General features: G+C 47.0%; 1 protein-coding gene across 1 annotated transcript in view; it reads right to left on the bottom strand.

The window, feature by feature from the left end:
- Nucleotides 1-16,358, bottom strand: part of CEP152 (centrosomal protein 152) — an 804,909-nt gene that overhangs the window by 401,192 nt on the left and 387,359 nt on the right. The window contains exon 18 of the mRNA XM_086958276.1: nt 13,436-13,615. Within this exon, the coding sequence (XP_086814402.1) occupies nt 13,436-13,615 (180 nt within the window). The remainder of the gene's footprint in view (nt 1-13,435; nt 13,616-16,358) is intronic.

Here is a 16,358-nt window from a genome sequence, read left to right as displayed (position 1 = left end):
TTGGCTACTGGTGTACCCATATAAGTCTCTAGAATATGGTTCCTAAGGTACCCAGGGCATAGGTAAACCAGGGGTCTCCCATGGCCTGCAGCATGTATTATGTCACCCATTAGAGACCACTCAAACCTCGACTACAGGCCTGCTATTGCATCCTGTGCAAGCTGGTGCCAGCACCACTTACAACAGATATACGTTTTCTCATATCTGAGGTCACTACACTTGAAACCTATAAGTCAACCTTAAGGCAGGCCTTTCAATCCTGAAGCAGGGTGCTCGGTTATAAGGTTATAAGTGTGAGGGTGCCCCTTCATGAACAGGACACCCGTACAATTCTCAGAGTCCATTCTCCAACCACTGTAAGTGCATCATCCATCACGATACATAGAGTGGCCATGCGTCAATATGTGATGGCTAACTCTAAACTGTCTGTAACGAACCCTGGCATGTTTGGTATCATAAATGTTGGAATCATACCCAAACACCATTACCGTTGTTTGGCGGATGATTCCATGCACTGGGTGCTCCTCCAGGAAGCCTCCAGTACTCCCAGTAATAGCCTTCCAGGATTTGTCAGCCAGCTAGTGTTGTCGCAGACACCAGACATGATTCTGCCTACCAGCAGCTGAGCTGAGCTTGAGCAGGGGAAGGTAGAAAAATAGGTTTCCTGTCACAGTGTGACCACCTCGCAGACAGGACTTTGTTTATTGGGCAGGGGTGGGGCGCTTGCCAGCACCACCAGACTGCTTTCAAGGGCATATTTTAGTGCACTCCTGGCCTTCTCCAGTTTGAGCCAGTTCAGGGAGTCCCTGGCTCCAGCACTGTCAAAAGTGGACATTGGAGTAGCCTCCCCTCTGTCCAGCCCCTCCTTTGGGAGGGACCCCTGAGTCATCCCAACACTTTCCCTAGGGTACTTAAGGTATTACCTGTCGGTGGCTCTTCAGATTTGTTGTGGGACAACACTCTACCCTGAAACCAAGTCACTGTTCGACAGCCTGAAAACTTGGACTTCACCTGGAACCGAGATGGCATCAAGGAAGACATCTACTGCTCCTAGTCTAGCATTTCTGCAAGTCTTCTTCGTCGTCTGTGTCTGTTCTTCTTCCAGGATCTTCATGGCTTGTTGGCTCTGCACTCAAGAGATCTTTGGGCTACAAGAAGCTCCAGCATCTCTCCCTGCTAAGTATAGCGACTTCACTGCATCCCCAGCATGGTGGGTTGTCCTTCTTGGTGAGCTGCTCGAGGTCCTCTTGCAACTCCTGTGCCTTTGGCCTGTTAGACCTCCTGAGGGTCTTCTCCTGCTTCAGTGGCCTCCCCTGCTTGTTTGAGGCCTGCTCTGACTCTCCTCTTTGTGATGAATCCCTTGGACCTTGCTGGTCCCAACGTTGCTCCCTTTTCACTTGCCATGCCTGTTGCAGCTGCCAAGGCTTGTTTGTATAACCACAGTACACTGTACCCCTGGTTCTCGACTTCCGACGTGGGACAGCTCGTGCACGACTCCTGGTCTTCCTCAGCGTCACCTGGTCTTCATAGCTGAAGCGACAAGGTCTTCTGGTCACCTCTGAGTGGTATAGACTCTGTCCCCTCTGCTTGCAGGTACTTCACTTCAAGAATCCATCCTTGGATTCCACCGGATCCTTGCAGTCTTCGCCAGCGGCATCTTTTCTGAAGTCCTCCATTGTGGTTTAAGGTGGTTTCCAACGTCACTTCGCACCTATGCACCCCCTTTCCCTGGTTCCTGGGGTATCGACGGGTGGGGTAACTCTCCAACCTTCTGTCTTCCCAGGGGTTTCTTCAGGATCCACTGGGAAGGGTCTTTCTTCTTCAAAACTGCAACTATGACGTTCCTGTTGATTTCTATGGAGTACGCAGCTGTGTTTCCACTCTGTACACAACCTCCGTAGGTTTCCTGGGTACTTACCATGGGTGGTTCCTGGTGTCGCCTGATTCAAGTCCCAACTTCGGTCACAGTTCGCATTCCACTTTTTTTACTATATGGTTTGATCTCTCCCTGGAGACCACTGTGAATTGTGCTTACTTACCTGTTTGCAATTGAAGTATTATTGTGTATTTGTGTCCATATCTCTGGGTAGGAGACATACCAATCAGTTAGTGACAGTTGTGTAAAAAATAGAACTATTTTTATATATACACTATGTGGTTCTTTTTCGTATAACCTACACTATATGATTGGATCCGGAAAAACAAGCTGCTTAACACGCCTTCAAGATAAGCCTGAAGGCTGCTCTCCACAGCTACCACTTAGAGAGCTTTCTATGGTTGTCTAAGACCACTGAAATCCCCAAAAGGATTGTCTGGATTACTGCAAGGTGCTTCACTTAAATGTGTGCACCATATACAAAGCCAGCCTCCTACAGCTGCACTGTCCTTGGCATGGTGGTCTGATGCCACACAAAATAGCAAGCTTGGCCCCCTGACCTTGTTGGTCATGATGGGGTTACTCAAGTTGTGGGTAATCTCTTAAGATAAGGGATGCCCTGGCTAAGATAGGGTTAAAAGAGGTGGACACCTCTATCCCCACAATTAAGAGCATGGGCAAGGAAACTAAAGCAGCAGACAAAGTGCATTTTAAATGGGGTCCTAACACTGTTGAGGTAGGTAAGCTTCCCCAAGTAAGTAACCTGGACAAGACGATGGACAGGAGGAAGTAAGGCAGAGTAGGGCCTGCAACAATCTAGCCTGTTTTCTTACTCTTCCTTGCCTGACACACAGCGCAGTTCCAATACCTGGGATACCATATCCCTTGTAGCAGCACCGGCTTGTTCTGTCCAACACCAAGGAAAACCAACCTGCACGTCGAGGGACTTCAGGGACAAGGAGACTTGACTAACGTCGAAACACACCTTTGCACCCAGACGTACCGAGTCTCCCGAGGTGACATGTTGGTGTGGTCTTGGACCTTGCCCCATAATCACCTTTGGCCTAGGAGAAGGGACCCATAAATCGCTGACAATAGCCCGAATTCAGTATATGCCCCTTCCACTGTCCTGTTTTCCCCTCTTCTGCAGAAACCAAAACAAAGAGAGAGCCTCCGACTGCAGACACCTTAAAGTACCTCTGAGCCCCACTGTCTAAGTCAGAGAGGTGACTGTGCCATCGGGGTCCCAAGACCCTCAAAGACTGTGCCCGCCCTTGGATTTGCGTAGTCTAGACTCCAAGTCGCCACCTGCAAGACTTTTTCTGCAGGCCCCCCACAACTGCAAGTGTCTCCTACAGCACGGACTCGACGCCTAAAGACACTCGTGCACCTGAGCCCTACAGCCCAAGGAGAAGTGAAACACTAGTGTCCCTACGTGCCAGAGCATCTTGGGGACTAAACTCCCCTGTGGGTTCAAACCAACCGGCCTCCAAGTCCCAGCATGCAGCCTCTTTCCAAACAGGCCATTCCTCATTGAAGTGAAAGAGGCACCCAACGTCGAAACACACCTTTGCACCCAGACGTACCGAGTCTCCCGAGGTGACATGTTGGTGTGGTCTTGGACCTTGCCCCATAATCACCTTTGGCCTAGGAGAAGGGACCCATAAATCGCTGACAATAGCCCGAATTCAGTATATGCCCCCTTCCACTAACAAGAGAACATTACCAATCCAGAAATGGAAGTCAACTTTTAAAAAGTATAAAAATTCATAACTTGAAAAGTACTTACTCAATTCGGTTGATCATGGTATCTAAATTCATATAAGAATCTGTTACTTTTATTAATAAGTGTTGAATTTCTTTATGGAGTGTGTGTCTCACTTACTGCCTTTGTGTGTGAAATAAATGCTCAGCACTACCCTCTAATAAGACTAACTGCTCACCCACATTACCACAAAAGAGAGCATTTGGATTATCATTTGTACTTCTGTTAACCAATTGAAGTTGCCTGGAGCCCTTTACACAGTGTATTTTATTTTGGCCCACCATATAAAGAGTAAGCTTCCGACAGCGGTGACCACTGTTACAACTTTAGTGAACATCAGAGGAATGCTGGAAGAACAAAACACGGCAACCTGAACATGCTCCTGGAGCCACAGGTGACATCTGTGGGACTACAGGGAGGGCACATAAAAGTATGTGTCTTGCAAGTCCAAAGCAACCATCCAGTCACCCAGATCCGGGGCAAACAGGACTTGGACCAGAGTAAGCATTTGCAATTTGTCCTTCCCAAGGAAGGCCTTCAGAAGCCAAGATCTAAAACAGGGAGAAGGCCTCCATCGTTCTTCAGCACGAGATAATAGTAGAAGTAATAACCATCACTACTTCCACGACCTGCACCCTATCAATGGCCTCTTTGTATAGTAGCCTGCCACTCTTGTAGCAAGATGGATAGCTGCTCCTCTAGAAGCCGCTCTGATGTGGGTGGAAATGGATGTGTGAGGGTCAGAAAGGCAAGGGATGGTATAGACATGCTGGAAAATCTGTTGGACCCATCTGTCAGAATTGATAGCCAGCCACCATGGAAGAAAATGTCTGATTCTGCTCCAACAGGGTGGCTGTGCTCTAAAGCAGCCTTAGACGTTCATGCCACAGGAGAGGAGGACGGAGTCCCTGGTGACATGTACAATGTCTGATTGATCCCCAGTCACAAAGGACAGGTAAGGTAAAAGTTTATTATGCATAGTTAATTAAAACCAGTGCAAAACATGTTACAATAAGATCATAAAATATCATAATTTAAAACTGTCATGGTCACAAAGAACAGGGGTAACTCCTGCAGTGGTGACGAGGCCTGGTCGTGCCTATATGCCAGGCCTCGCAGGGATGTGGAATTCCTATAGCCCGACGCCCAGGACATATTGTTTGGGGTCAAGGGCAACAAGTTTCCATGTGTATTTTGCCCTTGGGACAAGGAGGCCCAACCACCTGCAGCACAAACCCTTGGGCTGCCAGTTTGCAGTACCACATTATGGATATGGGTAGGGTCAGCTGTTAAGGGAATAGTTTTGTCCATATGTTAATGCTGTTCAAACTTGTATTTATGGTTCATTAATTGAAAAGCGTTTATTATTAGGGTAGGCACTCTAAGTAAATGTTGTAAGCTCTGACTGCACTTCTGACAGTGGTTCCAGTATACAAATGTGTACACATGTTTTCAAAATTTAGCAATATGAGGCTATGTATAATGCTCCCAGAAGGCTCTGATTTGATGCAAATATTTGCAAAAGCTTGAAAACAAGATTGAGGATTATTTTCTTTCAAAATAGAACGCATATAAATAAATGAAAGCAGGGAAAAAAACATTTCACTAAACTTCTGTAACATTTCAGGTGCCATTTCTTTGCAGCATCATTTGGTAACATGCGTTGAGGCATGCTAGTATTTCCCAAAAATATTCATAATGGAAAATCAGTGTAACCAGTTTCAATAAGATTATGGGAAACAAACAAGCATTGGCAAAGTAGGTGGGTCTGAAATTGGTGGTCAGTTTGTCAATGTGTGAATTGTTTTGGCGTGGTTTTTGTAAAATCTTATTGGTGTGGGAGCTGGCGGGCCCTCACCATTATAACAAACATTGGCAAAAGCAAAAATAGTTTTCGGTCTCAAAAAGCACACACTGCCACAGTAGTCACTGGAACTGAACAAAACTACTTTGTGTGCCGATATGCTACTTGTGAAAGAGCAGAATACTGTCGCTCACAGTGAAGTCAGCCAATACAGAGAGGGAGAGACAGAATTTTAATAAACGCAGAACACCATGGTGAACTCCAGACCAAATTAGGGGCATAATTATCAAAGAAATTGTCAAAAGTGCACCCATTGTATATGTCCTTGCATTATGTGCAGTTATATGGCTTTCGTGAATTCCCAAGAATTTACAGAAGTAGGACAAGAAATAGTACTCCTTGGAAATTTTTGTGAACTGCATTTTAGCATGAGCAAATATATGCATGTGTAGATTTACTCATGCGAAAATCTGAGTGTTTGCAAGTTCACTTTCCCTACAACCACTTTTTTCCCCAACTCTGGAAGACGGATTTAAGTCTGCCATTGTCAGGAGTAAATTTCCAACATTTCTCAGTATGGGAAAAGATTAGAGTAGAGTTGTTAGAAACCCTTAACCTCGTCGATGCTGATGACTGTTCCCGGCCGTCATGCGTTACGGTGGGCGTGTGCTTATGAGAGCCGGGAGCCGTCATAACCACGCCCGCGATCATAACCTTCAGCACTGCGGCGGAATTCGCGCCGCAGTGATGATGTTAAAACATGCAAGTTAGTAGGTTTGTGCAAATTCAAAAGGGCATTCTAATCCTGGAACTATTGCTTACCACTACCTTCAGCCCCAGTATGTACATCTGCGGAAACAAGAGGACGTAAAGGGATTGCAAGTATTTAGACCCTACTACGATATGAACCCCGGCATAATCAGAGAGATTATATCAGAGCTCTTATATAATAAGATTGCTGCCTTAATTTTTCCCCACACTCATGGCACCTAAGGGACAAATGGATTTTGTTACAGGACAAGTAGATTTATGAAGCAACCTGTCCCATGGACAAGTAGATATTTTATTAAATCCCACACCCCTGGCCTCAGGAGTAGCCTCAGAAGGATTGGAATTGTTGAGGAAGCGGTTGGGCAGAGCTTGAAAGGCTCATGGAACATGGTGTGGCTCTGCTTTCTTTAGAGCATTTTAAGCCAGAGCTAGCCATTTCGCTATGAAGCCAGGATCCATCAAAAGGCATATCCATTAGAAGTGCCAGCACGTTTCCCGAAAAGCTAGTAGATCGCAGCCCTGTGTTGCGGCCGAGCAACACACTAGTGCATCCTGCTCCCCTCAAGCAATCTGTAGTATCAAAGCCAGCCCCAACGGCATATTTTGCTGCATCATTGTCATCCTGAATAGTTTGAGCCAAGGCGGCACAGAACTCCCCTGGGACTACCGGCAAGATCTCGCTGGACATGCCCCTGATGGCGTGAGTATAACGGCCTATTAGGTAGACTGAAATTGACTGACCTCAAAGACATGCTAGCAGAAGAAAACATCCACTTCCCCAATGCCTCAATTCTTTTTGTCTCCTTGTCTGGAGTGGTGGTGGGGAACACATTAGAGTAGACATTACTGTTGGAAGTTTGGACCAATAAGCTCTCAGGAGTCAGGTGCTGATTAAGAAAGCCTGGGTCTCCTAGCGCCTGTCTGTGACTCCTTTCCATCTGCCTGTTCATCAGTGGGCAAGAAAAAGGATTTGCCCAGGTGCCCACAACGGTGTTGGTCAGGGTTTCAATAAATGGAAATAAGGTCTCAAATGAGGTTGGCAAAGGGTGCAAAGTCTCAGTAAGGACAATAGTCTTGACTTCAATTGATTGCAGCTTTAAGTCCTGGACCTCAGCTACAAGTCTATAGAAAATCATACAAGCGCCTCCTTTGGGCAGTGGGGTAGTTTGGGAGTGGGCGGTCGAAGGAGAGAAACCAACCCCATGTCAGGGGAAGTAGACTGCTCACTGGCCTCCTGCAAGATCATATACATATCATCATCATCGCAGGGGGCCTGGCTTGACAGTCGAACATGGCAGACGCGTGAGCTCGAAGCTCCGCGCCGGCTCGTTACATATCCTGTCACCATAGGTATTCTGAAGGCCCGGAGCAGCCACCACAGGCGGCCGGCAGTGGTGTAAGCACTGCGGGACCGGCAGAGTCGCTTCTCGGAGCAGAATTGTTCGATTGCTCAAGGACCAGGCTGGACGCACAGGGACGACGTGCTCCCTGAGGAGGCGGAGCCCAGAGGATGATCGGAGCAGCGTAGTGCTGCTGGCCTGGCCAGTCTGGAAGATGCAGTGCAGACCAACGTGAAGCTGAGGTAGGGCTGGCATACCGCTGGCCTATGGGCGGCTTCCCCCACTGAAGTGGTAGTGGTGTATCGAAGGCTGGGGCGTGGTGGAGCGACGGCGGGCCTGGCTGTGAAGCTCCCGGGGAGCCGAGTTGGAGTCCGGGGCGGCCCGGAGGGGCCTGCCTTGCCTGGAGTGGAGGGCGGACGCCGCGGAGACCTGTGGCAGATGCAGCCAGCGAAAGAGAGCGGTAAGAGGCTGGAAAGCTACGTGAGCACTACGAACAAGTACATATATTAAGCCCTGTGGACCATTGCAGGGGAGGACACGCTCTTGGCGGACAACACATAAGAGGGATACTGGCAAACTCAGGACCTGTGTTAAACGGACAAGCCCAAGCTGGGCTGCTCAACAAGGAAGGAGGCCACCAGGGAGAAGGGAACGGATGAACATGGCCTGAGCTATAACTTGGGCTGAGACAGCAGTGTGGCTCTGCAGAGGGTCACCCCAAGAACCGCCAATGGATAGTTTGATGAAGTTAAGGAGATGAATTGGGCTCCAGGGACTAAATGTGGAGAGTTGTGCCCCGCCGGGTCCGGAGGGCCTGCCTGGGCCGACATAAGAGATAGGCCGATGTCTACAGGGCGAGACGCCGCTTTCTATCTATGGTTCAACCGCCCCCTTACACCCCCACCCCCCCCAATGGACCGGTCCTATATCATGCCATGGTCCACATCAGAACTTGCTGATTTGGCTGAGGATTGGGCGGTTGGCCGTTGAAGAACTGCCGAGGGATTTGGGAGTTGATGGTTGCAGGATGTTGTTCATAGTTTATTGTTGTTTTCTCTGCAGGACAGGGAGCATATCCAGCGACTGGGAGTGGACTTGGCAGGGTGGGGGGCAGAGGCTCACCATTCCACAGAACAGCAGTGGCAAGAAGAAACTGGCAACTGCAATGGGGACGGATAGATTCCTGGAGGGCACAACATGCGGGGGATAGGGACTACTCATTCATCTGGCACCTGCACGAGCTACATGTTAGGTTAGATGCCATGCTATGCACTCCAGATGTCCATGAGTGTGTGCAGACTAGTGAATATCTAACACGGACTGTCTCAGACCACACTCCATTGCTGATTGGGCTTTATTTGGTCCAGGACCAGATCATGCATTCGCATGTGGGGCCTCAGACCAGAGGCATTAGAAGATCAGGGGTATCAAGCAATGATTCGTACAGACATCGAGCAATACTTTGATGAAAATGCGGGCACTGCCTCGAGCCCTATAGCAGAGTGGGAGGCCTTTAAGGTGATACTAAGGGGCAGGTGCATCTCCAAAAGGTTGGGAGGAGGACTCTCCTGAGGGACACTTATTAGCAGAGCAGCGCCTACGAGATATGGAGAGAGAAAGACCAGAAAATGTAAACAAACAGGAGGAGCTGCTGGCAGCCAAACAACGGGTAGTGGAGCATGTGGAGAGGTTGCACTGCTTTAATTACAAGGATTACATGATACGGCCACATGCAGAACGAGATAAACCAGGGGCTTTGCTGGTGTGGTTGCAATCCAGCCAAAAGGGGATCCGTTATTCTAGAAATGAAGGACTAGTAGGGTGAGGCTGGTATCGTCAGCAAGACATTAATAGAATATTCTGTGAATATTACACTGATTGGTATAAAAGTACAGTATCCCCCACAGCTGAGGAGCTAGACGTCTATGTGAGAGGTGCTGAACTGCCGACGCTTAAAGAAGAAGAAGCAGAGGCACTGGGGGGGAGATAGAACTGTGAGAGGTAAAAAGTGCCATTAAGGCCATGGCTAGGAATAAAACACTAGGGACAATTAGGGTCCCCGTCGAATTTTACGTCATCAACGCAGACCTTTTGGGACCCCACTTAGTGGAGATGTACAATTGAGCAAAACAAGTGGGGAAACTACTGGGGTCCACAAGGGAGGCTCTAATAGTCCCGTTGTTAAAGCCAGGGAAGCTGGCATCCGACAAAACGGCATACAGGCCCCTATCTATGCTTAATCTTGATTATACCACCACGAGACTGCTGCCACATATGACAGATCTCATACACCAGGACCAAGTAGGGTTCATACCAGCTCGAAACAAGGCAATGAACATGCAGAGACTGCTGCGAGTGCTAGAAGAAGATACATACTGCAGAGAGGAGGCTGCCATCTTTGCAGTGGATATAGAGAAGGTATTCAACAGCCTTGAATGCCGTACTTGTTCCGGGGGATGCAGGCATTCGAACTGGGGCCAGAGTTTGTGGCATGGATTGCCCTGTTATATAAACAAATTCTAATGCCAGAGTTAGGACAGATATACTCATCTTGGATAGCTATGGGGTGCAGAGGGGAACATGGCAGGGGTGTCCTTTATCGCCCCTACTGTTCGCCCTGGCTGGGGAGCTACTGGCTGCTAGAGCCAGGACAGGAAACTTGTATCAGGGGTTGGAGGTAGCAGGCCGAACCCATTATATAGCATTCTATGCAGATGACTTACTGCTGTTCTTCAGGAACACAGGAGAATATCTTGATGGAGCCAGGGAATTGCTGCTGGTACTAGAGAACGTAGCAGGCGTTAATGTAAACTGGGGGAAGTTGAGTCTATTTCCTACCACGCAGGGGCAGGAAAACCTGTGGGCGGTAGCTGACGTAGAATGAGAAGGCAGATGTCTCCCATACCTGGGGGTCTAAATATACCATGATAGAGTGGACCTTTTAGAGGGCAACGTGGGAAAAGCCATCAGAGGGGTGAAGGCCAGCTTCAATTTTTGGGGGACCCTTCCCTCATCACTAACTGGCAGGATATTACTCCTAAAAATGATGACACTTCCGAGTTTCCTATATTTCTTCGGGGTACTACCGGTATGGATCCCAGCGGAGATGTTTCAACATCTCCGTACAATGGTGTCGGAGTTTCTGTGGGGCGCAGGGTGGCCCTGAAGACATTAATGAGATCAAAAAGAGAGAGGGTTGGGGGAGGAGGGGTTATCAGCGCCAGCCTTGAATACTACTATAATGCTGCCCAGTTGCAATGGCTCACAAAATAGGTGGCAAGTCAAATAAGGGGGACTGCACAAGAGGGGGATGGAAGTCCGAGTCTGAATCACCTCTCAAGAGTAGTGTTACGGTTGCCCATTAAGGAAAGGGAAATTACTACAGAATTACGAGTGGCTCGCAAATGTTGGGTTAGAAGCCTACCGAGGTCCAAAACGAAGTGCCTGTATGCTCCGGATATTCCATTAGTTGTATGCATGGCACTGCCACAGAGTGGACCAGCGAGACCTGGAGACTTGGATGAGAGAGGAGAGTAACCACAGGTGGGATTCTGTATGAGGAAGGAACCCTGCTGCCCTGTGATACACTTAGGGAGAGATACGAGTTACGGAGGGGAGACTTTCTATTGCATACTTCCTTAACAGGAGCAATACGTAAACAATGGTGGAGTGGATTATCTGAACCGTCTCTATCTGAGGGGTGCCAGTATGTGGTATAGGCAGCAGGGACATTTAAAGCAGTCACTAGCCTATACAGGAGGCTCAGTGTGGTGACACTCCCTGCCCTGAATAAGTTACAGCAGCGATGGGAAGAAGACCTGGGGGAACCCATAGATGAGAAAGCATGGGGGAAATCGATAGAACGCGTCAGTAAGAACACTAGAAATACTAGATTCCAATTAGTGAACTTCTATGTACTTCATAGTGCATACCTCACCCCAGGGCATATTAACAGGCACTTTAACATAAGAACATCGGCTTGTCCCCGCTGTGGGGAGGAAGGGGCGGAGTTTCTTCACATGTTCTGGAGCTGTACGGAGATAGGGAGTTTCTGGTGGAGGTGACTGCAATCCTTTCGGATGTAACGGAGAAAGAAGTGATCAGCACTCCGGGATACTGGCTGCTGCACAGATTCCCCCACACCTCTAAGAATAAGTTAACAAGTACATTTCAGGACCTGGGTCTTATATTAGCAAAAGGGACATCACCAGCCACTGGAAGGCATGTGGAGATCCCCACATGGGTAGGTGGAAGAGGGAGTTTGTGCTTTGGGCAAGGTACAAGGGGGCGGTAAGAAGGAGGGAGGCCAGACGAAATGGAATTGAGAAATTGTTAGAGGCAGCCAGTGCGTGGGAAGCATTGGTATCACACCTTAAGCAGCCAGAAGCTCCAATAGAAGAAGTGCGGCAGGAGGTCTCACAGGAGGCTGAACCCTGAAGCAACCTGATATAACTGCCTAGTGGTGGCAAAATAGAGACAGAGGATCTGGGATGGCTATCCTGATATCAGGAGTCCGGAAGGAGTGCAGAGAATAGGACCTCACGGTAGAGGCTCCAGGCAGGGATATGGAATTCCTATAGCCAGACGCCCAGGAAATATTATTTGGAGTCAAGGGCAACAAGTTTACATTTGTATTTTGTCCTTGGGACAAATAGGCCCAATCCCCTGCAGCACAATCCCTTTGGCTGTCAGTTTGCAGTACCACATTATGGATCAGAGAAGGGCACTGTCGGCCGCTAAGGTAATATTTTTGTCCATATGTTTATGCTGTTCAAACTTGTTTTATGGTTCATTAATTGACAGCCTTTATTATTAGGGTGAGCGCTCTTCTCTGACTGCACTACTGACAGTGGTTCCAGTATAAAAATGTGTGCAAACGTTTTCAAAGTTTAGCAATATGAGGCTTTGTATGATGCTCATCAGGGGCTTGCTTCTTAATGTCAAAAGGAACGGCCAGTCCTTCCTTTATTTTCCTGGCAGAGCATGTCCTTACGTAAAGTATTGCTGTAAAGTGCAGAAAGGCATGCTGGAACATATAGTCCTCTTAATAAACCCTAAGTGGGTTCAGTTCCTCTTGACTTTGTTTAAAAGCATTTTTAATTTCCTTCGTAGGATAGTAACATTCTTGGCAAGTTTTCTTTGTACTGGGGGCATATATTACCCCTAACTCTACTAATAAATTGGAGGTTATTTTCCCATTCAGTTGTGCAGTATATGCTTACTGCAGTTGATCATCCGACTGAAATTACAAGCCACTTATCTTAACCACCTGTGCAACTAATACTGATTTGCATTGTGTACAAGGACACAGTTTAATGAGATTGTTAGTAATTTGGACTGGGTAGATGTACAATGGATGTTTGCAAGGTTGAACCTTATTTGACCTCATAAATGAACTTGGCAAATAGACATCAGCCATAAAGCTATGTTCATGCAGCTGATGTATAAAATGGAGATGTGCTCGGTCTCAACTAAATTGGCCAGTGAGTCTTACTGTAGTCAACAGACTTTATATATATGACTTGGTTAGTTGGAAAATGACATATAATCAGATGCTATTCTGAAAGCTAAGTGCAGCAGGAAAAAGCTTTAAAATTGTTCAGACTGAGTGCAGAAGAAAGCAGGAATGTATAATGTCAGAGATGTAAGATCTCATTACTGGGCATTTCCATTTAATCATTTTTTAATTTGATTGGTGGCATCAGTGTAACAAAATAGCAGAATTCAAATAAGGAGGATTTGTTGTGCAGGATTTCCCAAAGCCATCTAGACAAAACATTTTTTGTAACCAGTCTTTCATAAAGAAGTGTTTTGCCTGTAGTATTGCAGGCCCTAAAACTGAAAAATTAAAGTTACTGAGTTCCAGAATAAAAAACAACCTTTTTCTGTTCCACCTGCCAAAGTGTTTCGGCGATTGCCACTTGTGCTTCAACCTCCCGCTTCAGTTCAGCTTCTTTGTCTTTGACCCACTGGCTCCTTGCAGTGGCTAGCTCATTTTGGTGTTTCTCCATCAGGGTTCTGATAGTCTCTTCTTTTTCTTTTAAGAGCAGTTCCTTCAGCTAAGCAACAGAAATAATAATAATATCACAAATTCATTTGTTTAAACATACACCACAAATGATCCATAACTAAAAAAACATATTAAAAATTAGCAGGAGAGTTTAGGCTACTTTCCATTTTCATTAATGTCTGCCTTCCATACATCAACTTGCGCAGCTGTAGGAATGTGAATAATTTTCTGGGTGGACAAGTATCCACCTCAAATGATTAGGCAACCGCTTGCTAGATGTCACAAAAATTTGATAAAATAAACTGGTGCTCAATCCCTCATAATGTGACACAAAGTAGTCAAGCTATGTGATAAGTATTTAAGCAGTGTATACATAGTAAGAAAAAAAGCACACAAAACAAACAAATATTCCACAACCAATTTTAAAATAAAGAGAACATTGTTGTGATTGAAGCGAGACCAAACTAACAACATAACAACCAGAGATAGGATTTCTTTTTTAGTGTAAGTGAAAGTAGTGCCAAAAACTTCAAAGCGCCAATGAAGGTCTACGGAAACAGTGCCTTTGCGTCATTTGATGCCGATAGCAATAGAGCCCTGGTGGGATTCACCAAGTGGATTGGTCCCAGTAAATGTCTGGAAGTCAAAAAGTAAAAAAATTGTTTCAAAGTCGCAAAGCAGAAAGTGACTGTCACTTTGAGAAGCAAAATCCTCCTTGAGTGGGCTGCTGCTGAAATTGTAGCCGCGTTCCAAAACATCTGTAGCTGTGTGCAGACTTTTCAGTCTGTTTTGTACTAATCACTTGGACGTTTTAGGAATTTGTCGCTGTGTTAATGAGCTGAGAACTCCAATTTGTATGGATTGAAGGTGGGGCTTTGGATGGTGCATGAAGAGAAATGGTTCTCTGAAGTGGGTGAGTGTGGCTTTTTACTGGGTGGAGAGTGCTTTGCAGCCCTGCCAAGTTTGTCAACTGCATGCATGATAACTTATCAGTGGCATAGCTAAGGTGCCAGGGGCCCTTAAGCATGTGAGGAACATACAACCCCAGCCTCCAGCTACTGAGACTGTAATTTGTTTCAACACTGTATTAATCAGAGTTTAATGGGTTCCTGAGGTCTATGGGCCCTGGTGTCTCTGCACCTATAGCACTACTGATAGCTACACCACTGGAATTGCTCGACTGGACTTTTAATCTTGTTAATTCGGTATACAACCAGGACTACAACGCTGAGAATACGGACGAAAAATCGGGTCTGGAGCCAGCTAGTTGTGTATGGACCTGGGAATCTTGGCAACAATGACTTTAAAAAGGGACACTGGTTATGGCTTTAAAGGAGGGGACTGGATAAGACTTTGTAATAGGGCATATATATTTAGCTTTTAGGACTCAATGGGTATTTTTATCGGGGTGCAGGAACATAAAGAGGGGAACTGAGCTTGTCTTTCAACAATAGTAGATGGACAGGCATTTCTAAACAAGGATGGATTGGGGTTTCCAGAGGGGAGAGCAGATGGAGATTTCAGTGAGGAGTTTCTGGATGTGTGTTTTTAAAGAAGAGAGTGACTTGCAGGGCCCACCTGTTGCATGGGCAAGCTGGGCCAATGCCCAGGGCATCAACTTTCAGTGCAGCTGTGAGAAAGTGCCTCTTTTGACATGGTTAGCCCCCGCTTTTTGGCTAGTTTTGATGTGGTTTCAATTGTAGTGCACAAGGTCCCTGCAAACCACGTCCTCTGTGCCAGTGCTTCTTCCCTAAAACATGTTCACAATTGATACATCTCCCCCTTATAAGTTCCTAGTAAGTGGGACCCTGGGTACCTAGGGCCTGAAAGCTTAAGAGGGTCCTCTAGAACCCCATCACTAGGACCATGCCACTGTCCTTGGAGCCTGCATGCCCTCGTGAGGTAAAACAAAATACAAAGTCAACATGCTCTATACCACAGGTGAGGGCATCTCTGCATGAGTAGATATGCCCCTAAAATACTTAGTCAGGGAAGCCACAAGAAGTACCTGGGCTGGAAATGCAACAACTTGAGTTCCCCCATCACCATGATGGCTCCACTGAAACCAGGAGTATTTGCAACAAAACAGCTCCTTGTAATGAATCCACACTAAATCCAGTGTGAGATTTATTAACTCATGTACTCCGCGGGCACCTCAGAGGTGCCCCTTGAAAACCTACCAACCCTGGTTTGTGCACGGACAGGTTTTAGGCAGCCTGCCACACACAGACATGTTTCTGGATCCCTGAGTGTAGAGCCTCTGTGTTGCAAAGTCATCCTGTGCCATGGGCACCGCCCCAACTTTTTGCTGACTGATACTAGTGGTAACGGACTCTGACTGACCTTGGGCTCTGCCTAACCAGGCCCAGGGGTAGTGCTATGCTGAAAGAGACACATTAGAATACAGTTACAACACCTACATGCACTAGGGTACACATTGGTATGGTGGAGTACTCCTGTGATTGGCATGCCACCCTACAGGCCCCTAGTATATAATAGGACGGGGTGGATTGAAACTACCTAGAAGTCCCCAGTACCCTGGAGCATGGCAGTTTAGAGGCCAGCAGCCTTTTTCGCACTTGCATGTGTGCACTGCTGAAAGCCTGAGGTCAGTTTAAAAACAACCCTGGGTGCCAGAACTGCTTTTAAAAGTTACATTGTGCCCAAACTCGACTTTGGTGTTTGGGGCACTTACAAAATGGATATCCTACCATGTTTTGGCATATTAGGGACCCCCAGAGTCTCCCCTAGCTATCCCGGGTGGGGAGTCAGGTATTTATAAGGTACAACCT

Source organism: Lissotriton vulgaris, chromosome 2_1 (genome assembly GCF_964263255.1).
Source record: "Lissotriton vulgaris chromosome 2_1, aLisVul1.2, whole genome shotgun sequence".
Lineage (NCBI taxonomy): Eukaryota > Metazoa > Chordata > Amphibia > Caudata > Salamandridae > Lissotriton > Lissotriton vulgaris.
The sequence above is the reverse complement of the archived record's forward strand: the minus strand, read 5'-3'. Positions and strand labels throughout refer to the sequence as shown.